The sequence below is a fragment of the Gastrolobium bilobum genome, unplaced genomic scaffold, assembly GCF_033153095.1.
Source record: "Gastrolobium bilobum isolate Gb01-03AN ecotype WA unplaced genomic scaffold, APGP_CSIRO_Gbil_v1 utg1030, whole genome shotgun sequence".
NCBI classification, from domain to species: domain Eukaryota; kingdom Viridiplantae; phylum Streptophyta; class Magnoliopsida; order Fabales; family Fabaceae; genus Gastrolobium; species Gastrolobium bilobum.
This window is the reverse complement of record NW_026898359.1, coordinates 48,700-74,157: the sequence shown is the minus strand read 5'-3', so window position 1 is coordinate 74,157 and position 25,458 is coordinate 48,700. Positions and strand designations below refer to the sequence as shown.

Genomic DNA, 25,458 nt, shown 5'->3' with positions numbered 1-25,458 from the left:
TATAGATATAGATAGGGTTTTATGTTTATTATTTTACATAACATAACTTCACTTTCCTACACACACATTAAAGAGGTGGGGTCCATATATTTTTCTTTCTCTTTCATCATTCCACTTTCTCTTTCTTCATCATTATGTAAGTTAGAAACTACCTTTATATTATGTCAGTAACATTAATAAAACACATATAGATATAGATAGATATTTCATTTTTGTGATTTAGATCCGACCCGACCCGAATTTGTGCTATCCAAAGATTCCAAACCAAATAAAGTTGTGTGGAAAAGTGTGAGGAAACTAGTTTGTATTACTCTTCTCTGCATCCGGAAGCGTGAGTTCGACCCTAACCTAAAGTGGTAATCGAGTTCGAAACCGGAATTCCATCCTGGCTTCGGATATCTGGAAACGGCTATTCCCGGCACGAAGAAGAAGGTCTCTCTCAGTTCAACTCCCAATTCCAAACATAAGATTAAGAATGGGAATCAGAAGGGGAACGGATATAAACCTGTTTAAGCTGTGCTCTGGCCTCAGAGTTTTGGGGTACTTGATGATCCTCTTGTTCGCTGCTATTGTTTCCCTCACTTACTACGCCGTCGTTTTCATCACCTGGGGCCCTCTCTTGTTTCGTGCCGGAGGACTCTCCTCCTTCTTCGCCTTCTCTATTCTCTTCCTCTTTCACATCCTCGTCCGTGTCTCCGAATTCCCTTTTCTTCTATTTCATTTCTGACTCACACATCGTTCTTCTAAATATTCAATTTAAATGTTTTATTTGCAGCTTATACTATTAACATGGTCCTACTTTATGGTGGTAGTCAACGATCCCGGTTCTGTTCCTCAAAATTGGAGACCAGATGTAGATGTAGATGTAGAGGTAGAGGTGCAGGAACACAATTTAGAAGCTGAAGCTGAAGTTGTAGTTGCATCTCACGCTTCCGATGGATTGGATTTGGAGACAAGACCCTCCACCGGATATTGTACTCGTTGCCAAAATGGCAAGCCACCGCGTTGCCATCACTGTTCTGTTTGTAAGTCACTTCCAATCTGTTTTTTCTGATATGCCTTTTTTTGTATTCCTTTCCATATTTAATATAAATTTGTTTGTTATTTGTCTCAACGATGCCTTTATTTGGGTTAGCTTATAATTTCAGTACATAATGAAACATACCATAAAACCATCTTGCTTCTTCTTGTAGGCCAAAGGTGTGTTCTTAAGATGGATCATCATTGTGTTTGGGTTGTCAATTGTGTTGGGGCACGTAACTACAAGTATTTTCTCCTCTTCTTGGTAAATGTATTTCTTTTCTTCCTTCCACCTAATTTCTTAGTTTAGCTTGACCTACAAGTAAAATTTAATGTTCTCCCCTCCCATTTTTCTCTGTTTAACTAGATGTATGGGGTTCAGTGTATTGCCAGTTAACATTCCATTGATCATCAAGTTTAGTGACAGTAGGTGGGAAGTGCATTTAACACTAAAAATTAGAATGAGAGATTTGGGGATTTACTACTATATCATTCAAATCAACTATATTTCCTCTCTCAACATGAACAGAAAGTGCCTTCTGAATGTGAACAGGAAGCACATACTTGAACTTTTATTTTAGAGGAAAACAAAATCTGAAAGTAGTGAAAGTGCATACTGTTAGAAGGAAAGGAGGGAAGATCAACTGGAATTGGGAAAGGGTTAAATTACTTGCTACTTCTAGACCCTAGTATTTGTTTTTCTTAATTTTGATTTCTCTCCCCTCCACCTATTCATAGTTGTATACATTCCTTGAGACAACGCTGGATTGCTTAGCTCTGGTCCCTAGTTTTATCAGATTCTTTGATGGAGCCAAGAATCATTCATTGTCTCCTGGGGAGTTTGGGGTCATCTTTTTGGCTTCTAGTAAGTATAAGTGCGCTTGTTCAAATCAAGTCACTCTGAATAGCTTTTATTGCATTCTCATAACTATTAATGTTTCTTACAGATTGTGTGCCTTGATGCAGTTCTTAATTTAGCCTTTGCACTGAGTCTTCTGTGTTTCGTAGTTATGCATGTATCTCTCCTGTTAAGCAACACAACATCAGTTGAGGTAATCAATGCAATGTTATTTTCTCTTTACCCTCTTTCAACTGGTATGTGGTAATAATATTGTTAACCTGTGTCTGAGACCCAGCATATCCTGTTCTAGTGGCATACGAAACATGCCAGGCTATTTTTAAGCTATTACATCAGAATCATGAGATTCATAAGGCCATCTTTGATTTTGATAAGATGGTTATGTACTTGGGGTTTATTTTTGTTTCAATGAGGTACTGATTCAAGTATCAATTCCTCATTATCTCATTGACCTTTAACTAGAAGAAAGCCTGGAACACTAACTTCCTTATAACTTTGAGAACAAATTGACATTGTTTTCAAAAACTAAGAGAGAGGAATTGTTTCTTATCAAATCTTTCTCATACTGCTTAGTACCTTCTTTTATCTAAAAGATTATTTGGGAAAATGATGTTTTAGGTTCATGAAAAGAAAAAAGGAGTCAGGTGGAGGTACGACTTGGGCAGGAAGAAGAATTTTGAGCAGGTAATATCTAATATCAAGTTGCAAAAGATTACAGAATGATAGTAAAACAACGAAACAAACATGTCTAACAAGATTAAACTACTTTAAAGCTCATAAATTTAGGAAGCACACATTACATATATGATTCATGAGTTAACAGTTAACAATAAAAAAATAAAAATGTATGTATGTAATATCTCTGGTGCAAGTGTATGAACACTAAACATGGATTAGTTGAGTGAAGAATAATGTTGAATTGATAATTTGTTGAGATTAGGTACTATTTCCCTCAAAGAGGTAAAGTATCTCGATATAATAGTGATCTAAGAGGCAATTGTATAGACTAAGGTTCTATGAAGAGTAATCGTGAGCAGTCTCACACAAAGGCTGAGAGAAAGGGGGATGGTGTCCAAGGGCACAATGGCTCTGAGTGTATTCTGGTAGTGTAACAACTTTGAAATTAATGTTTAGAAGGTGCCTCTTCAATGGCTGAAGAGGAGTATTTATGGGTGGGAAAGATTCCCTAATGATGAGTGAGAACGGGCCATAACCGTTTCTGTCCTAGTGGGTCCCACTGTACGTGAGGTGTGAGCTGTGTTGGTACTTGCTATAGGGGAGTGAGATCTTATAATGAGGGTCTAAAAATCTCACTTTAGGGATGTAGGAATGTGACCCCTTAAATGGGCCTTAGTGGCTTGCGCATTGGACTCAGTCAGTGTGGCCGGTCCAAAACAAATGTGTTAATGAATTGTTTCAAGGGCTTAGATGGGGAGTTTGTTTCCATGAATTAAATTATACCGAACAAGAGTAAATGATATGAACGGTAGACATTGATTCCTAATTTTCCTATATTTTCTGTTCCTATAAATTCCAAGAAGAGCTTATGTTTAAAAAATAGTTGTTTTTGTTTCCAAAAACCAAGTTTAAAAAAGGAAGAGGGGAGAGAGAGAGAGAGAATGTACAATTAAAAAAAAAATTCCTTACACCTTTCAGTCCTCCTACTCCTCCCCCTCTCGCCCCCTAAAAAAAATAAAAATTCTTACATCCTGTTGTAGTAAAAAATTTCTTCACTCCAGGAGGGGATCTCTAGCCGTTGCTTCTAAAGATATGAAAGAGAGAGAGAGAGCAGTGGCCTAAAAATCGATGTTGAAGTTAAGATTAAGAAAATTCTTACTCTAGGTGGATGTAAGAATTTTTCCTCCCCCGTATTAGTGACCAAAACCTAATTTTAATAATGTGATGTTTTTATGTAATTCAACATGAAATAAAGTCTTCTGCTGAGGTGTAGCTATCATGAAAAAATCCTGTAATGATATTCTCATGATCTGTAATTAAACTATTAGCTTTTAGCTCCTCTTAATGACAAAAATATGATCTTAAGTAATATGATGTTTTAATTTAGTTTAACATAAAGTATTATACTGAGGCTACACCAAAAAACAAAAAAGTATTATACTGAGGAATAAATCCTGTAATAGTTTTTATCAAAATAAAAAATTTCATGTAATAGTAGTAGCCTGATCTCTGATAAAACTAATAGCTTGTGAATATAGTTATTCACTATCTTTTTTTTTCTTCTCTATTTGACCTCTTTCTTATCAAGGTTTTTGGCACAAAGAAGGCCCTATGGTTGTTACCCTTGTTTTCAAAAGAGGATTTAGACAACATACCTGCATTAAGGGGCGTTGAGTTCCCGACACGCTCAGATGTTGATGTCTGAAGCTTGGGGTTATAGGTTTAAACCTTCTTTATAATAGGTTATAACGGTGCAGCGTAAGGCATGAAAGTATTGCATTGTTCTTGATTTAGATGTTAAAATGAAAAAATGGTCTAGTAGATATGTATATATGTAGTCTTGGGTTCAGTTTGTATTGATTATTCTCTTAATCAGTCAAAGAATCTGTAATCTGAGGAAAAAATGTAGATTTACTTTCGAAGCTCAAAATTCACTCCAAGTGTTTTGACCTATCGATTATTGCACCGTTCTAGCGAAATGCTGTTGTAGATTTGTATGTGGAATTGATTGATCAGAGTGGAATTTTCACTATTATCAGTTGATGCATTATTAATCTGATTTCTATATTGTACTCACTAATATTCATTGTAAAAGGAGTTTAAGGGTGTTGGGCTTCCTCCTTCAATGTTAAGTCCAAGCCCATTTGAGGGGTTTCCTAAAAACCCTAACCCTAATTTTCACCTCCTCTATATATACTCATTAGTTGTGGGTGGATGCTAGGTCATATGAGAGAATTTTATTTGACAGATATTTGAGAGAAAATTGTTTGAGCAAAGCTTTCTGCTTTGCATTTGAGAGATCTCTAGAGAGAGTTTGAGTGAAACATCTCTAGGGTAGTTTGATTATCACCATTGTTGGAGAGGTTGAGTTAACCACCACATTGGTGTATTCTGATTCTTTGTAACCATTATTTTCATAGTGGATTTTTGATCTGGACTAGGTCCCGTGGATTTTTACTTCTTCATTGGAGAAGGTTTTCCCACGTTAAATCTGGTTGTGTTCTTCTTTTCTCTCTCCTGTTTTGAGATTTTTCGTTTTGATATTTCCGCTGCGCTGCCTGACCTGGTGAAGTTCAGGCCGAGGTATTGCCGAGATCTGAGATCAGGATCTTGTAGATTGACTTCCGCACAAAGGCCCCTGAGCCGATCTGAGGGAACCGAGTTCCCAACAGTGGTATCAGAGCCCGAGTTCGATGGGTTCTGAGGGAGACGAGATGGAGACCAGTGGCATAACCAATGATGGAGACATGTTCAAGTTGACCGTAGACAACTTCACTTATTGGAGACCGATGATGGAAGATCATTTCTACTGCAAAGATCTATATGAGCCCATTACCCTTGATGAGAGACCGGCAGGCAAGACCGATAAGGAGTGGGAGATCCTGAGTCAGAAGGCGGTAGCCACGATCATGAAATATATTGATAAAAGTCTCTTTGAGCACGTGTCCGAATTCACGAACGTGTATGAGTTGTGGACGAAGCTGGAGTCCATGATTCAGAAGAAGACTCCCAGGAACAAAGCACACCTGGTTCACCGACTTGTTATGCTTGAATACAAGGACATCATGAGCATGATTGAACACCTGAACACCTACAAAGGTATTGTGAATCAGCTGTCAAAGGCTGATATGAAAATTGATGAAGAATTGCAGGCATTGCTGCTGTTTAGCTCGCTGCCAGAAAGTTGGGATACTCTGGTGGTGACCCTGAATAACTCGACTCCAGATGGAAAATTGAAGATGGATGTCGTGACAGACAGCCTCCTGGGCGAAGAATCGAGGAGAAGAGAACGAGGTACTTAAAGTACGTCTAAGGCTAATGTTGCTGAGAACAAAGGGAAATCTGACTCCCGGGGTAGAAGCAAAAGCCGGGGTAGAGGTCGTGACAGACGAGAAAAGTCCAGAGGTCGGTCAAAGCCGAAATACGAGTTGGAGTGCTTTTACTGTGGAAAGACAGACCATAAGAGCACCACTGCGGTAGCTGCCAACCCGGATGCCGAGATATTCCTCCTTGGTGAGGATAATTATTTGAATGTTGCATATGATGACTGCACCTGGATTGTTGACTCCGGTGCCTCCTTTCACGTTACTCCACACAAAGGCCCCTGAGCCGATCTGAGGGAACCGAGTTCCTAACAAAGGGATCATCCAAACATTCGACTTGTGAAGGTATTATGGAATCCAAAATTTTACTGGGAAAGATGGAACTATTGAAAATTGGGTGGGAATAAACTGGGTTCAAGGAGTCAAGAAACTGTCTTATTTAATTCTTAATATTGGTCAAGTTCTTATGACTCCAACCACTATTCACTTAACCAACAAGATACACCAAATAGGAAGGGGAATGATTTTTTTTTAGTGTTAAAATTTCATGAATGGAAACTCTTGCTTTCTCTTTCGTTGGAGAAATAAGATACTGAAACATACTGGATTATAAGCAGTGAAGTTCTTAGAGCTGAAGCCGTGCCATTAAAATCAGTTTCAGAATGTTAAAAAAATTGCTGAAATTGGTGACGTTCAGGTTACATGATTCGTGCATGGTAGAAGCTTTTGTTGTACAAGACTCTGGGATTCTTTTGAAACTCCAAAGCATGTTTCATCTAGCAGGGGTAAACTAGGATGAAAAATTTGGGAGGGCAAAAGAAATTATTTTAAGAGCGTTAAATTTATATTTTAATAAATAAAAAGGCATATCATGAAAATTTCGTAGTTTGGGGATAGTTTTGCACTGTGATGATAGTTATTAATACCCGCGTATACTTTATTATAAATTCCTTCTAGACTCTCGTGGAAGCCATTGAGTAGCACACTTTGTTCTTATCCTAACTAATTGTATTAGGGTCCGTTTGGATGAGTTTTTTTTAGTCAGAAGTTATTTCCCCCCCAAAAAAAAGCACTTTTAGTTTAAAGTGCATTTGGATGCCACTTCTAAAAAAAACAGAAGTCATAAAAAAAGTCAAAAACTTACTTTTTTCATAAACTAAAAATTTTAACTTCTCAAAAAAGCAAAAGTCAAAAGTTAATTTTTTTTTTCAAAAAATAAATAGTCTTAATATTTATAAAAAGCACTTTTAAAATAAGTAAGGCATAAAAGTAACTTTTTTTAAAAGTGAATCCAAACGCACTCTTAATGATCCAGATAAGTAACCGTTATAATATACAATGAATATAAAGTTTATGGGTAAAGTTACTATCATTTAACATAATCTAACCAATTTTTCCTACTCAAATAAAGATGCATGTGGGTCCCATACATATAATAAAAACAAAAAATAAAAAATGCTAGTGCGGAAACCAATGTGTGAGTGGGTAAAATTTTTTATATCATGTTACATAATATTAATTTTTCCCAAAGTTTATATCTAGAGAAGGGTTACCTTCACTCATACTTTGCATATATTTGGTAAACAAGTCTGGTAATAATCTTAAGAAGGAATTTTATATAATTTTTTGGTTCTTAGATGTTAAATGTTTCTTTTTTATTTAATACTTAAATTCTTTTTTTGGATACAACTAATACAAGTAAGTGAGAATTGAACACATAACCTAATACAACCTACTCAAATCTTTTACCACTAAATTAAACTTAGTGGTTTATTAATACTTAAATTCTTAGTACTTAAAGAATATGTTTATGGGAAAGTGTTTGTCATTTTAAATGACATAGTTTTTGTCATTTCACTCTCACAAAGAAGTGAGATCCACACCTTTTATGTTTTTGTCCACTCTCCCTTTCATGATCTATCTCTTTCTCACTTAAAATGATATAAGTTTACATCATTTAAAATGTTATATATTTTTTCCTATGTTTATAGAACTTATAAGACAAATATAATTTACTCTTTTTTTTTAGTATTAATATGGAGGTAGGGGTGTTAACGGGCCGAGCCAAGTCGATTTTTGGTCTTAAAATATTAAGCTTGTGTTTAAACGTGTTATTCTGACCAAACCTGTTACTTATTATAAATATAATTATCGGTCTGTGGCCTAACTTATTTACAAAAAATAAAAGCCTAGTTTAGCCTGTTTAAAAAAAAAAATAAGACAACAAAAATTTATCCAAACAGAATATACAATCAACAATACTAGTAATTTCATAAATATTCATAAATTCAAGGCATATCCAAACAGCATAATATAGAACAAAATCATTCAAAAACTTTATTGAACCAATAAAATGGGGGTGAAATGGATTGAGGAGAAAGAGAGGACTATAACAAGTAGTATAAAAAATATAAAATAATATATTTTTGAATTGGAGTAGTGCCAACAACCAATTTTAGACATGTAAGCTCAGATCTTCACGAACTGAGCCAAACGCCCTTGATTCATTTAATACCCTTCTAATCATCTTGCTCTCGGAGTACCACCATTGGCGATCAGTGCAATGAGATGTGTCTATTTATCTATCTCTTTGACTTGAAACGAAATGGGATTTTATTATGAAATATAAAAAAATCCTGTGATTATATTATTAATTAAAGATATGTATCTTGTTGTATAGGAGTACCACCATTAGAGTTAGCTCCTCATTAATACTGTGGATGCATTAGATAGTTGTATCACTTCTGACACAAAAAAACATCTACCAAGGATCGAATACACGACCCTATCCTTGGAGCATAATTCACTACCAACTACCAACTGTTCCCGCCCCTCATGTTTATAACGTTACTCTTGAATAAAAAAAACAGTAGGTCTTATAACGTTACTCTTTAATAAAATATAAGGAAGGCGTAAAGCAAATATCCTCATTGGTAACCCATTGTTTTATTTTTTAAAGAAAAATAATTGTTGTTCAAACACGTTTTGCATTTCACATCGACCACAAAATTATTACTGGAAAAGCTTTTTATTCCCTTCTATTTTTATTTTAAAAGATACTTCGGAACTATATCACCATATGCACGCTAGATGACGGATGGCCATATTGTCCACTTTACTATATTCTTGGCACTTCTTGCTAGATGAAAATGGAAACTCAATGCATCGTAATTTATGATTTCCAGTTTCCTGATGACTGAGCCTCCTTCCCACCCACCTTGTAATGCCATTGACCACCATGACTATTCAATGTAACAAAATCTTAAGTAATTGTGGGCAAAGCTCTCATTTGCATAATTCAATCACTTATGAAACATGTTTAACTTTTTCATGGAATGACTCGTTGAATTCTGTGAGGATTCCAAGAAATTTGACTTGAAATGGCCTTTTTTATTCATTGAAACTTGGCTGGATTAAGTAGCTGTTGGTTACTTGTAGTCTTACACATTTGCTTTTTTAAATGGTTGTATTATTTGAAAGCAACGTCATCTCTTGGAAAATAATAGAGGATCAAGGCACGGCTGCAGAAATACTTTATCTTGAAAGCTACCATTAGCTTACAAGACTTCCCATATGTGCCTAGTCAATTCCAATCTTTTTGTAAAATCTGGTGAAGGGAACATCTGAGACTTGCTTACCCCTGCAGCCCTGTTATCCCATGCCGCTTCCAAATCACGTAATTGACCTAGATTCTCTTAGATAATCCCTGTAGCCATTTTTTTTTTATTCATAAAAGATGTCAAAATAATAATACTTGAAAGTTTTGTCCCAGATATCAACTACCCCTGTCATGTTCTAAGATATCTAATATCTTTTGTCATAAACAAAAACAAAAAACAAAAAAAGAGTAAAGTGAACAAATGCTGAAAAATGATGTAGCTGTGATTTATTGGTATTATTTTTTTCAGGAGAGTTGGCTTCCCCTAGTATTTCCACAAGTTTCGGTTCTTTTCTTTGAGTCTGTTATGAGACTAATTCGTGGTGCAGAAAAAGTCAGTTATAAAGATATTTAAACCCCTCCTAAACGTGACATATAGAATCGAACTGAATCCCTTTGCTTTCCACTCTTCAACTCCCTTACTGTCAATTGAACTACCACGGTTTGCTGTAGCTGTCTTTCATTTAATCCACGGAAACTATGAAAAGATTACTGAAATTCAGTTTGATGAATATTTTATAGACATATAACAGAAAACAACAAAAGAACAAGAAAGCTGTAGTGTACACTATCAAGTATATGGAACATCAACCGAAGGATCATTTTGAACTGTTTTACACAAAATTGCCAAAAGGGGTTTTTCCTGATTGAAGAAAACTACTTTCCAGTTAAATCTCTTGAACAGTTTCATATATTGCAAAGTCAAAACCAGAAAATATACAAGGAGGTACTTGTCTTAAAAGCAGGAGAACGAAAGCAGAGAACTAATATATAAAACAGCTAGCTTATATATGCAAAGATCATTTCTTTGGGTCAGAAAGTGAGTTATCCACTGGATCAGTGCGTTGACCCGTGTTAAAAGCTTTCTCTTCATCACTTTTGGAAATACCCTGATCAGGAATGATTATAGAGATCAAGATAATGAGTGGGGTGAGGAAGAAGACGAAGCCAAAGGGCACCATCCATAGCTGCCTATTTGTTGCATGAAATTTGTATAGCCACCATCCAAGCACAGAACCTCCACCTATGCATATTAAAAAGGACACTAAGAAAACACTCAAGTATGGCTTTGTTATCCACTTGCTTTTCTTGTAGTCTCCATTTCCTTCTCCTTCATTTGATCCCATCTAATTGCAGCCCCCAGATAGAAGAGGAGAGACTTGCCCTGAAACTGAAAATTAAAGATAAACTAATTTCTCATTTGTTTTAAATTAAAAAGGATCAGACCCAATATGAATAACAAAACAATAAAACTTACCTGCAAGTGTTATGGAAGAAGCAAAAGTGTTGGGAAGCTAAGAGGGCAAGAGGTCCATGACGTGGGATTCTGCTTCTCTAAAAGAGTCATACGAACAAAGCAAGTTCCTATTGATGAGCTATAATTAAGGGGTCATTCTTTTTTTATGGGAAGAGGGTGGGTCGTTGGAAAAGTCTACGGGGAAATTTCGGGAATGAGGAGGAAGAAAACTAAAAGTTTATATATATGTTTCATAACTCTACTTCCTTAGTTGTATTAAGGGAATATATTCTTTAATATCAAAGTTGTTAACGTTTATTTACCTAAAAAAGTTGTTAACGTTTATTAAAGATTGCTATTGATTACGTCTCAGGGTTTGATACTCTTCACGGGGGAAGGCTATCTGGGGCAGATTGCTATTGATATAATGATTACGTCTCAGGCTTTTGACACTTTAAATGGCGGAATTATCTGGGGTAGATTGCTCTCTCTCTCTCTCTAATAACTTTTTATTATATAGTTTTCTTTCGAATTGAATCCATTATTGAATTAAAAATTTTTATGATATAAATCATATTTGTGAAATATTATGTTAATTTCAAATTATTTAATACTTTATTTAATACTAAAGTGATGTATATTTTAAAATATATGAAAGGTAAAAATAATTTGATTATATTTTTATTGCTGTTAAATTTTATAAGAAATAATTAAAACTATAAGTACTTTTAAGCCACATTTATATGAAATTATTAAATAGTGTAAAAATAGTAAATTTTGCGGTGATGCATACTAATCCTCTCTCTCTATATATATATATATAGAGGTTCGTTATTTAATTGCCATTTCTATATATATATATAGGTTGATAATACAATTGCAATTTTGACAACTGGTTTGTTGTTTGGGAACTCGAAGTGCCTAATGGCTGGCGGTGGCTTAGCTTTCCAAATTGGCCCCCGCCAAATTAAAAAAATAAATAATTTAAGTGACAAAATTAAGTATAAAAATAAACTTAAAATTTGTCACAATCAGAGCAAAATCTGTACTCATTGCAAAAAGTAACAAGTTTAAGGATTTAATGTCTTCCTAAGAGATATTTTTTTCCCTACACAATTACACATACATAAAAATGTGTAAGATTCTGTTATCAAAAAAAAAAAAAATGTGTAAGATTCATATTTTTTTCTCTCTCTTTTTTTTACATGAACCCTATGTATTTTTATGTGTCTAACAGATAATTTTCTATAACATAAGATATATTAATCCCTAAATTTAATAAGTACTTTAAAAAAAACATTTTAAAAGTTTTGATTATTAAGTAAAAATTTAAGAATAGTATTTGTTTTTAACAGTTTTTATATTTTTTTAAGAATAGTAATTTTTTATTTTTAAATTTTATCATCTTCTTAACCTCGAATCTTTTTATTTAAATTTTTGTTTTAAGTTTTTTGTGTTCTTTGTCTCTTTTTTCTTTTGATCATATTTGTATTAGCTTTTGCTAAGCTTATATTGAATGATAAAAATTTCCAATATCATTAAAAGAATATAATTTTTATGCACTATTAATAAAAATATTTTGTACTTTAATTTAATAATATATTGTCATATTAAATGAATTTGTCACTTCATGCATGTAATTGTTAACATAATTAAAATTATTAATTAAATAAACACTGCATTAAAATTAAACTCTGATCAAAGTCTACACTATTACATGCTTAAGTGGTGGTATATATTGAACATTTACAAACTCAATGTAAACATTAAAAATTATATTTTCATTTATTTCAACACTAATAATAAGTTTATTTCTTATTTAATTTAAAATTAAACTCTTATATCACTATTGTGTGTGTGTAGAATCTTATATCATTATTTACTTGCTCATACATTGTTGAAAAATATTCAATCATTCTATTAAATAGTTCAAGCAAGACTTTACTTTAAACAGGCGTGACAAGTTTTAAACACAAGACTTAAATTTATTCTATTTACATGACAATAATATATAAGTTTCTTTTTAAGATCTGACTTGATCTTTTTAAAAGTAAAGCCTGACTTGAAATTTTATTTGATATCCATGTTGTAATGAATAACTTAATAGACCAATATGTATATACCTAAATAGGTTAATAGCTTAACCATTTATGTAACTTTGTCGACCTAAGACTTTAAATAAATATATGATTTAAAGATATTATTATAAAGATTTAATATAATAATAACAATATTATAATTATTATTTAGTAATAGATCTTTAAAATATCATGAAACTTATTTTTGTTAATTCAATAGGCTTTTAGAAAATATTAACCTAATTTGTTTAGTAAACATACAAGAACTAATGGGGTCAAGTGATAAGCTTTAAACCAGCAGTGTATCTTCTACATACCTAAAACCATAGCTAAAATGGGTGGATTTTGACTTGTGTGCCTCTCCGCGACTGCGCCATTGGATGGGAACTTGAACTTGCGTATAAAACATAATTAATCATTGTCCATAATGGAGTTGCATTACGAGGAGATATTCATTTCGTTAATGAATGATGGTATCACTTTAAGTAACACCAAATTGAAAAGCTTACGATAACTAAACCGTTGATACTTGATAGAATACAAAAACATTGTTTTATGCGTTCAGTGTGTATCTTTTTAAAATATGAAAGTTATGTACTTTTAATTTTTTATTCTATATATTTTTCGTAGTATATAGTTATTAGGGATGTTCATCAACCAATCCAAACCAATTCAAATCACGGTCATCGAATCGAAAAATCAAAAACCAAATTAATCGAAAATAAAAAAAATCGCAAAATTTAATTGGATTGAATCGATTTTTGGATGGATTGGTAAAAACCAATCTAATCCAAACCGATCCAATTATTCCCCAACCTTACCATCTACTTACTCGAGCCTTTCCTCAATCATAACCCAAAAACCATTAGCAAAATTTTAAATCCAAGACCCATTAACCCATCACATTGGAGAAAGTGGATTGTGCTTGATCTATGTTATGTTTTTTTTGTAAGATACATAATATATTTTTATTACATAGGTTATTGTTGTACGACAGCTTCTCTATAGGATGAAAATTTGGGTTACTTCGTATCTCACACAACCATATTATAAATTTTTTGTTGAAAGTAAAAGATGGTAATTTAACCTTTTGTTGTACAATGCTTCTAGATTGCACAATAATCATCATACAAACTTTACAAAGCCGATACATATAAAAGATATATTATTTGCCAAATAATCATCATACAAATCTTAGGCTTTTCAAAAAATCAAAAACTGATCCAATCCAAACCGAATAAAATTGGATTGGATCGGATCGGATTTGAAAAAAAATTCAAACTAAATGGATGATTACATGATTAAATCGAAGGGATTAGATCTGATGATTTTTACTTTCAAAACTGATCCAATCTAGACCGCATACATCTCTAATAGTTATAACATGAAAAATTACTTTTTTTTTTACTTTCCACGTCAGCTGATATAATTGAGGAGAGAAAAAAAACTTTTTATGTTATAATTATATACTACCGGAAGTATACAGAGTAAAAAAACTAAAAAAAACACAACTTATATCTTTTTAAAGCACAAATAATTTCCCCATAACACCAGCGCTTTGGCATCCAAATTAAATATTTACAATATATGTGTTGTATATCTTCATTCTACGGGACCAATATTTTAAAGTAGGGAAATGCTAGAGTTATGTAACATGAAGGAGAACAAATTTCCTACAGAAATAGCTTTTGGTGGGATCCACGAGTTTAAAAAAAAGGAAGAGAATGAGGCACTCTTATCGAAGAGACTTGTGAGTGCAGGAATTTTTTTTTTTTTTCATGTTACATAACTCTTATATTTCCCTTTAAAGTAAGTTTCACTTGAGCCTGTCAACGATGAAATTACTTTCTTTAGGGCTCTAATAAAAAAGACAAAACTTATAGGGACTTATCCATAATCATCCACTAATAAATTAAATTATTTGATATATAATTACTCACTTATTATCAATTGAATTTTTTAAAAAAATTTGGTGAATTAAAATTTTACCTTAATGTTTGTTTAAACATTTTGCAAACCCCTGCGTCAAGCAAGCCATCTCATTAGCTATTTGTATGGCCCAAAGGCTAAATCTGAATTCCGTCCATAATTCCAAAATAGCTATTAGCAGGCCTTCATATATCAATTTGATCCATATATGATCCAATTTGGTCCATACAAAGTTTCTGTGACCTTTCGCCTTATCCAATTTTATTGGGCCATTTTTTTATATAATGTTCATAATTTTATTTCTTATTTTTCCCTCTATTGAAAAATGAAAATACAATTTTTGTTTTACCATTGATAATTCAATTTGGGCTTCCCAATGTTGTAATCATTACAATAAAAATATGTTCAATTAGTTTAATTGAAACTAACTTCTCAACGCAACTGAAGAAAAATAAACAACAAACAATTATAATTGAGGAAGGTTATACTTACAATTTTTTTTTACAACCTCTTACAATCATATCTTAACACCGTTGATTTTCGCCAATCAACGGTTATAATTTTTACAAATTAAATTCATTAATTAATTATTAATTCACAATAAATGATAACCGTTGATTGACGGAAATCAACGATATTAAGATATGGTTGTAAGAGGTTGTAAAAAAAAAGTTGTAAGTATAACCTTCCTCATGATAATTTGGTTTAACCACTTGGTTTAACCACTGCATCTTAATATATTACAGGGTTTAAAATTCTGACGTTGTATGAGATAATTTTATCTCTTACATGTACACCCATAAAAATATGTAAGACCTACTCTCTTTTTCTCTATCTTCTCCTCGCATAGTCCCACATGACAAATTTTAAACTCTATATTATATATACAAAAAGTTTTTATCTTATTGCAAAAGATAAAGTTATAAGGAGAAATACTAAACTTTATATATAAATAAATTGATTGAGCTAAACTGACTATTAAAAGTAAAATTAAAAAAAAAATTAAATGATTGTCCTTGGCTTCAGGTTTTTGAAGTGGCTCCCTCCTTGCACATGTGAAAATTCTCACGGAGCGTTTGGTAAAGGAGAAATTTTTTTTTATTCAAAAATCTCGATTTTTAAAAATATAATTTTTATAATTAGTTTACGATAATATCCGAAAATATAATATTTAAAAAAAATTAGTTTCTCAATAATTCTGAAAAATTCCGCGTACCAAATGCTCCTTTAGTGTCGCTTCTGTTCCAGAAGAACAAGAAAAAGTAAAAATCCAGTTTTCATATTTGGAAATCTGCAACCCAAGTTTAATTCATTTGGGTTTCTTACTACTGCTCAGTTTGGTTGAACCTTTGTGTCTAGTTAAGTTAACAAATGAAAATTATTAAGAGTATATTTGATTGTGTTTTATTTTTATATTTTTTTAATTATTTTGTAGAATAGTTAATAAAATAGGTGTTTTTTATTTTATTTTTTTTAAAGTTAAAAGTTGAAACACAAAACAAAAGTAATTTAGATATGTTTTTTAAATTTGATTTAAAAAATAAAAAAAGTTATAATTTTTTTTTTTTATAAAACAGGACTTATCTAACAAGTTTTTTTTTTTTTTTTTTTTTGGTATAAAAAAAAGGTATTTTTAAAAAAGTATTCAAACAAGCTCTAAGTTTTACATTTCTTTCTTTGTCTCTTTTCCTTTGTTTTACAAGGAAAGAACAATGTCATCATTTCCGGATCCAAGTTCTCTTGTGATTGACATGCTACCCCATCTTTGATTCTGATTCATACCAGTTCCACAAAAACTTGTCATCAGGGTTGCAAGACATATATTGTGGCATATTGAAAGGGAAAAAAAATGAAGAATTAGGTATCATTTTCCTCTATTTCCCCATGCCATGTGCTATATGATATGAAAGAACACATTTTGACCTATTTACACCTCTGTCCGCGTCAAGCTGAAGGACAATCATATTAGGGTCATTTCTTCATTGATTCGTAGTTCGTTTGTTGTGCTGCAGTTTCTAGTGCAATGCACTTCTTGTGGTTCTTGCTAAATCGAGTCTGTTTCGATGTCCTATAGAGAGAAAAAATAACCCAAAAAGAAAAGTTAAGGGCTTAAGGCCTTGTTTAATTGTGTTATTGTTTTTTTTTTTCAACTTTTTAAAAAAATTATTTGATGTATTTTTTTAAGATTTATTTTACGAAATAAAAGAGTCTGTTTGATTTTATTTTTGTTTTTGGAAATTTTTTCATATAACTGTTTTAATAAACAATTAAAACTCTTATTTGATAACTTTTATTTTCAGAATAAAATTTTAAAATTTGATGATGCTCTGGCAGCCTTAGTAATCACAACAATCTTGTCATTTCAAATGACAGCAGGGATAACTGAACAAATGTTTATGTTTTTTATTCTAAAAATAAAGAAAAATTATATTATTATGTTGCATGAGATTTATCTTTTATAATACACTCACATAAAAAGATGTCTCTTAATATAAAATAATTTCTCTCTAGAGAAGTAAAACCCCTAAATATAAATTATAGATAATAAGTTTTTAAAACAAAAACAAGTTATAAATAAATTATATTTTATAATTTTTTAACTAGTCCAACAATTATTCGATTAATTTGGTTCAAACTTAACTTGACCATGGCTAGGGATGTAAATGGATGGTCAGATAGATTTTGATATAAATAAATTAGGTTTATGCAAAATATTTTGAAACTGATAGAATTTGTTAACCTGGTGTAAGTTAAATTATATGTTTGGCTTGACTTATATCAAAGAATCAAAAGATTTGACCTAGATTTGTTAACCTATTTAACCCTTCAATATTTGTTAAGAATTAAAATAAATAAATATAATAATATCATTTTGTTAATTAAAATTATCAAATATATATTTTATTTTAATTAAAATAAATATATAATATCGATCGACCTATATGCTTATAGACTAGACCTTGTAAAACTAGACATATGACATATTTTCTGAATGAGCTATTTTTAAGATTTAAGTGTATTCTATTTTATTAAATATACTATGTTAAATTTGGTCTGACTTGTATCAAAAGAAAAAAAAAAATTGACATGACATAAGTCGGATCGTAGATTCGCAGGACTCATTTACACCCTTAGCCAAGGGTTAACTCTGTGAAGATTTTTTTTTTCATTCCCAAATTTTCTTTTATATTTTTTCTATTCCTATGGCTTTTTTAAAATAAATAAATAAATTCAAACAATGTTAAAATATCTTCTTCTTTTTTAATTTTGAAAATTTTTAATTGATAAATTATGTTTTAAAATTATTTTACAGAATAAGAATTTAAAAAAAAATGATAAATTTTGTATTAAAAATAACTTTGGAAAACATGATAAACACCGACCACATGATTATTTTGATTGATTTATTGGAACCAACCACGGACCACATTGATTATCAACGCCATTATTTAAAAAAACATTGATTGAATCAGTTTCTAGTTGGAAAAGCAAGATTCAAATGTGATGTGATGGGCGAAACTCCCTGTCTATGTCACCATATACACATACGAGAATGGGACCCAAAAGCTTTAATCTCACTTGCTAACTAAGTACATAAATCCATTGCGGTACGTTTAGAGGGACCATTGTCAAGTTGCCAGTTCAAAGGGTCCTACCTTAGGGATCAAGCCAGCATCTACAAGGATATGTTGTTTTCATCCCTTTTGACAACGGTTTACCACCTCTACTCCATTTAGAATTGAAACTAAATATATACGTATCACCAAAGATAAACTTGATTATAATCTATCACATCACATGCTCAATCCTAATACACCTGTTTTCAGCATTTGATGCCCAACAATTAAGTCAAAAATATACTTCATAAAGTAAAGTGTGAGATGATAATCGAAAATGAAAAAAATCAGACGGGTGAGTTTTAACAGATTCAAGATTCATTATACTAGCGCTTGTAACTCGCAAAAATATGAGCAGGTGATTTTTATATTTATTTTATCAAAGATTATCAAATTTATATTAAAGAAATTAAATGCTGCACAAGTCTTAACATATTAGCTGAACCAATGACCGTAAAATGTATACTTTGTGGTCAACCAAATCCGAAATGCAAGAGCAGTTGAACGAGGTCGGTGAGCTACATGCCTCAGGTATGGCTTCAGCATGTAAGTCGTGTTGAAAAAGGAATTGAAGCATGACAGCATAAAGACTCAACGATTTGCAATTTCCAATGAGGACTTTATGATCAGTGCCCGTAATATTGGGAATTTTTTTTTAATATATCTGATATATTCACTTGGGTACATCTAATCCTAATATTGGGGCCAATTCTAATTTTGTGTAAAGAACCTTGGGATACACCACCTGAAAAGCTAGTTCAAGGGGTGAGAGTGCCCAAGGCCTTATAAAGGCCATATTAGTTTCTCATCCAATCAATGTGGAACTATTTATCTCAACACGCCCCCTCACGCAAGAGACAGACCCATTTTTTGTTTACCTTCTTGTGTTTTTTTTATTTTAATTTCACTTTTTAAAACGGGGGACAATGAGACTCTGATACTATGTAAAGAATCTTGGGATACACCATTCTAAAAGCTAGCTCAAGGGTAGGAGTGCTCAAGGCCTTATAAATGCCATATTAATTTCCCACCAATCAACGTGAAACTATATATCTCAACAGAGCTATTTTTTGCCATTCTCTCGGTGTGCTGAAATTTCAACCACATACCAAAACTTTTGTAAAATTAAACTCAAAAAAATGGGTAACATTACATAAGCTGAGACATTGAACCGTAGGAATGCAGGTATTACTGTTTTGAGCTGACTGAGGAATGAATTTGTAAAACTAGGTAGACTAGGTTATGCCATTTCGATTTGTTGGCCTAAACCATTTCTCCACCAACTTAGATAAATATATACCAACTTTACTCGGAAAAGTCAAATAGTTTCTTAGCTCCACCATCCACCACCAAACTTCCTTGCATTTCTGGATTCGGCGCAACAGTTTAATAATTTAGATCAGCTACTTACATTTCATATTATTGTTTTGTTTGGTTTCCTCTCTCCTACTTTCTGTATCCTATCAGTTTTGATTGTTTTGAAAAGATTGAAATGAATTCTTCTTTTAAGAAAAACATGGCAGTACAAAGAGATTGACTTATTATCCCCGTGAACATGTTGAAGTCACTTAATACCCCTTAATTTTGTTGCCTCAGTACATCTTTGGATAGTGATGAAGGATATTGACCTTTGCTAAAGAGAGACAAAAACAAATCGAATCTTCAGTAAATATCATCAATTTTAAGTGCAAACAAAAGTTCCTGTGACCGGATTCATTTAACTCAAAACTGATTTATTTATTTTCAAGTTTTTTTAATGGGGTTGAACTTTTGACAAATTAGCACAAGACCATTAATTGTTCCTAGACGACCAGCCACCAACAACTACCGGCTTTCCATCAATTTAGGAAAATTTCCCCTCTTTCCCCATCTCCCTTTTCCTTGCTGACTGATACACGATTTCTCCCCGCATTAGTGATCTTCATCTTGGACCCTACTAATATTTTTCAGTTCACATTTGCGTGTGATTACCCCATTTTTTTTATTTCAAAGGCACACGCAAAATAACACAAATAGAAATTACTGAGCAAAACCCTCTCGTCCCCTTCTTATAGTCTCAAATCTCAATTGTCTATCCACTACAAATCACGCTACATATATTATTAACAACACAAATTACAAAACGCAAAATCAAGCTAAGATTATATAAAAATCACGCTACATTTATTATTAACAACACAGATCACAAAACGCAAAATCAAGCTAAGATTATATACAAATCACGCTACATTTATTATTAAGAACACAAATTACAAAACGCAAAATCCAGCTAAGATTATATACAAATCACGCTACATTTATTATTAAGAACACAAATTACAAAACGCAAAATCCAGCTAAGATTATATACAAATCACGCTACATATATTATTAAGAACACAAATTACAAAACGCAAAATCCAGCTAAGATTATGTGTATATAATATGTATGTTGCTTTAAAAATAGGATGGTTTTCTATAAGTGGTTGAGCTATCCATCCATCTTTTTTGAAACTACTTCCTCCAAAATTAAATCACACGAATAAAAACAATAATAGCTTTCTTGCGGTTAATATCCTAGGCCCCATGTAGCGTGCAAGTATAGCCGCATTTGTTTTTTTTTTCAAAGAGGGTAATTATTGTTCATCTCAGTCCCCTCCTTTATAAACCAACGCAAGTCCCTCACAAGCTCTATAGACTCAAACAGAGCGAGCCTCTCTCTCTCGCACACACGCTGACAGAAACAAACACAAAACACGGGTGAGAAAAAATAAAATAAAAAAATAATGGGTCGCGATAGCATAGACATGGATAAGGAGAGATTAACGGCTGAGATGGACTTCAAGGACTCATCCTCCGCCGTCATCAAAATCCGGCGACGGTTGCCGGATTTCCTACAGTCGGTGAAGCTCAAGTATGTTAAGTTAGGGTACGGGTACACATGCAACGCTGCCACCGTTCTCATGTTTGCCGTCATAGTCCCTCTCTTCCTGTACCTCTTGGTTCAACTAACCGGTCTCAAACTCCACCACCTGTCCCAATTTTGGTCCAACCGCACGGTCCAACTCGACCCTGATACGGTCACCGGTTCAGCCGTTCTACTCTTCCTCATCGGCCTGTATTGGGCGAAGCGGTCCACGCCGGTTTACCTCGTGGACTTTGCCTGTTACAAGCCAGAGACGGAGCGAAAAATCTCAGTGGAATCGTTCCTGAAAATGACAGAGGAGAGTGGTGCCTTCGAGGAAGAGAGCCTTCAATTCCAGAGGCGAATTTCAACAAGGGCCGGTTTGGGAGACGAGACGTACCTATCGAGAGGAATCATGTCGAAGCCACCAAATCTGTGCATGAAGGAAGCGCGTTTGGAAGCAGAGGCCGTTATGTTCGGAGCATTGGATGATCTCTTTGCCAAAACAGGTGTTAACCCCAGAGACATTGACATTCTTGTGGTGAATTGCAGCTTGTTCAACCCGACCCCATCTCTTTCTGCAATGATTGTCAACCACTACAAGCTCAGGACCAACATAAAAAGCTACAACCTTGGCGGCATGGGTTGCAGCGCTGGTCTTATCTCCATTGATCTCGCGAAGGACCTTCTGAAAGCGAACCCAAACTCCTACGCTGTGGTGGTGAGCACAGAGAACATAACCCTCAACTGGTACTTCGGCAACGACCGTTCTATGCTCCTCTGCAACTGCATTTTCCGCATGGGTGGTGCCGCTATACTCCTTTCCAACAAATCCTCGGACCGGGTCCGGTCCAAGTACCAGCTTGTCCACACGGTTCGAACCCATAAGGGTGCCGACGACAAGCACTACAACTGCGTTTACCAGAGAGAGGACGACACGGGGAAAGTCGGGGTGTGTTTGGCGAGGGAACTAATGGCGGTGGCCGGTGACGCATTGAAGACAAACATAACAACGTTGGGGCCGCTGGTTCTGCCGTTTTCGGAGCAGTTAATGTTCTTCGTGTCGTTGGTTCGGAGGAAGTTGCTGAAGGGGTCGAGGGTGAAGCCTTACATTCCGGACTTCAAGCTTGCTTTCGAGCATTTCTGCATCCACGCTGGGGGAAGGGCGGTGCTGGACGAGTTGCAGAAGAACCTTCAACTCAGTGAGTGGCATATGGAACCGTCTCGGATGACTCTGCATCGCTTCGGGAACACGTCCAGCAGCTCCCTGTGGTATGAGCTGGCGTACACGGAGGCAAAGGGTCGGGTCGCGAAGGGGGATCGGATCTGGCAGATTGCATTCGGGTCGGGTTTCAAGTGCAACAGCGCCGTGTGGAAGGCGGTGAGGGACATGCCTGTGGTTGGGGACTGGCGGGGCAACCCGTGGGATGATTCCGTCCATGACTACCCTGTTACTGTCCCCGCCGCTGCTTCTTAGAAATGAATTTTATTTAAATTATATAATTTTTAACCTCTTTGGGGCGAGTGTTGTTACTTAAGTACATCATTGCTTAATGTCAGTGGTCGTACTCTGTGTTCTATTTTGCTACTAGAAACTCATCAACCTTATCTAATCTACGCAAAAGGAATTAAGGAACAAATATTTTTATTTATATTGTGAAGGTGATATAATATATCAACCATGGATTTGACAATTAATTTTGTGTTGTCCGTTTGCATTTCCAATAAAATTTTTAGTCTATTTTTAGTATCTAGAGTATTTCGGTGTCATGTCAATAGCAATAATTCCTAATGTGTCTTTCGACCATTTAGAATTGTCTTGTTATAAAATATTGTAAGATTAATAGGACCATATAATTTTAATTTCTTATCAACATATTTTTATAAAAATATTAATAAAAGTGAATGGATGCGGGTTTTTCAAAACCCTCACCCGAAAGAGGGCAAAAGTTATATAATTTAAATAATATTAATAAAATTTAATGTCAATATTGACGAAGGTTATATTCCCATTTTAAGATTTTCACAAAAAAATAGGAAATCTCATTTTAAGATGAGTTTATAAAATTAAGGTAGTGCGCGCGTGTTTTGTAATATATATATATATATATGTGTGGAAAAACATTTCTCAAGCAGCTTGAGATAAGTTTATCTTCAGCCACTCCAAAATTACGTCATTTTATTTATTTATTTATTTTCTTATATTAATTGATTCACCTTTGAATTGTTATGATTCATTTTTTGTCTTTTTCTTTGTTACCATTAATTCATCTTTGTACGGTTATGATTTAGTAGCTGAAGATAAAATTATCTCAAACAGCTTGAGAAATGATAAGCCTATATATATATATGAAAAATATTATAATGACACTTATTCACTCATAAAAGTGAAAGGATTTTGTTCTAGAGTGAACATTAATGTTTAGCAGGATAGTTAGTATTTGTATCTACGGAACTTATGGTAAAGATGTCAGACAATGGGTGTGTGTGAGACATATGCTTAGTAGATAGATAGGATGTGCTCTGAGCACAGATGTATAGATTGTGTGTGAGTCATATGCTTAGTAGATATGATGTGCTCTGAGCACAGATGTATAGATTGTGTGTGAGTCATCTGCTTAGTAGATAGGATGTGCTCTGAGCACAGATGTATAGATTGTAGCCATGGTGGCAAATTTTGTAAATACTAAGATAGGTTATCAGATGAGTTCCCTCATTATTAGCTATAAAGGGTTATATATAAATGAAATGCACTAGGAGGTTGTGCCCCCAGTGGATAGCTTGCTGGTGACTTAATGGTGTGATGCAATGTTTAGTGAATGATTATTTGTAGTGGATAGAAGTCAGGGGAGAGTGGTGGAATGAGATGCTCTGGATAGGAAGTGGGAACCACTTAAGTTCTTCATAATAGATTTCAATATTATATATTAACTTTTTTTCTTTTTTCTCATTATAATGACACTTATTCACTTTTATATGAATGTGATAGAAAAAAAATTATAAAATAAAAATAAAAATATTAAAATCTTATATATATATATATATATATATATATATATATATATGCTTTAACATTTCTATAGTGAATGTAGATAAGTTATTTGCATTCGTTCCCAAAACTAGGAGTGTTCATAAACCGATCCAAACCGCAAAAACCAAACCGAAAAACCAAAAACCGAAATAACCGAAAACCGAAAAACCAAAAACTGAAAAAAACCGCAAATATTTTTCTGGATTGGATCGGTTTTCGGTTTGGATGTTGAAAACCGATCCAAACTTATTTTCTACCAATTTTTTTTTTTGTTAATGTAGTATTCATGCCAATGATCTAGGTATGGGTAAGAAGAATTCAGTTTTATGTGTTAAGTTTACTATGTTATGGAATTTATGGATTACTTTCGTTAATCTAGTATACATGGTTAAGTTTTTTGTAGAAGCTGTGTTTTGGCCAGTGTTCATAGTGGCCACTTTTGCATCCATTATAATTTATAAGTAGTAAAACAGTGATTTGTGTAAAAGAATTCATTACTTTTTTTTATTAGAACATCGATCAATAATTTTTTTTATTAGTGATTTTGGAAGATTTATTACTACGGTATTGTCAAAATTTTCTGCTACTACCAATACAAAAAGATCCATGACAAATAATACTACTCATTTTTCTAAAAATAATTCTTATAAGTTCTGTTTTTTTGGTTTTTCAAAAAACCGAAAACCGATCCAATCCAAACCGAAAAAAATTGGATCAGATTGGATCGGATTTGAAAATAAATTCAAACCGATCGGATGATGTAATGACCAAACCGAAGGAATTAGATCGGATGGTTTTTTGCTTCAAAACCGATCCAATCCAGACCGCGAACACCCCTACCCAAAACGACGTTGTTTTGGGTAAAAAAGTTAAAAACTATAATGAAAAAGACTATTATAATCCTGAAATAAATTATAATTACAAAAATACCTTGATTTCTGCCACAAAACGACGTCGTTTTGGGCTCAATGTAGATAAGTTATCTACATTGATGATAGAAAAAGTGAACTATATATATATATATATATAGGGTTTGCATTTATCATTTCACATGACATAAAAAAGTTTCCTACACACACAACATTTTGTGGGGCCCACACTTTTCGAAACAAAAAAAAACTACGGCACGCAAAACGAATCTCTA

At 33.3% G+C, this 25,458-nt stretch overlaps 2 protein-coding genes across 6 annotated transcripts; both read left to right on the top strand.

Moving 5' to 3' along the window:
* Positions 1 to 296: 296 nt before the first annotated feature.
* Positions 297 to 11,386, top strand: LOC133315282 (probable protein S-acyltransferase 12). Of its 5 annotated transcripts, none has more exons than XM_061516876.1 (7): positions 297 to 685; positions 776 to 1,025; positions 1,194 to 1,291; positions 1,759 to 1,885; positions 1,987 to 2,072; positions 2,498 to 2,563; positions 11,149 to 11,386. In XM_061516876.1, exons 1-7 carry the CDS (start codon positions 476 to 478, stop codon positions 11,275 to 11,277), a joined length of 966 nt encoding a protein of 321 aa, XP_061372860.1. In that variant the 5' UTR covers positions 297 to 475; the 3' UTR covers positions 11,278 to 11,386. The 5 variants fall into 5 exon arrangements, with proteins under 5 accessions (XP_061372860.1, XP_061372861.1, XP_061372863.1 ...); XM_061516877.1 differs by having other exon boundaries at positions 1,194 to 1,285; positions 11,149 to 11,383; XM_061516879.1 differs by lacking the exon at positions 11,149 to 11,386 and adding an exon at positions 4,146 to 4,569 and having other exon boundaries at positions 1,194 to 1,285.
* Positions 11,387 to 21,061: 9,675 nt separating this feature from the next.
* On the top strand, positions 21,062 to 23,002 carry LOC133315319 (3-ketoacyl-CoA synthase 1-like). The gene has a single exon (XM_061516918.1). It carries the CDS (start codon positions 21,165 to 21,167, stop codon positions 22,758 to 22,760), a length of 1,596 nt encoding a protein of 531 aa, XP_061372902.1. The 5' UTR covers positions 21,062 to 21,164; the 3' UTR covers positions 22,761 to 23,002.
* The last annotated feature ends 2,456 nt before the right edge of the window (positions 23,003 to 25,458 follow it).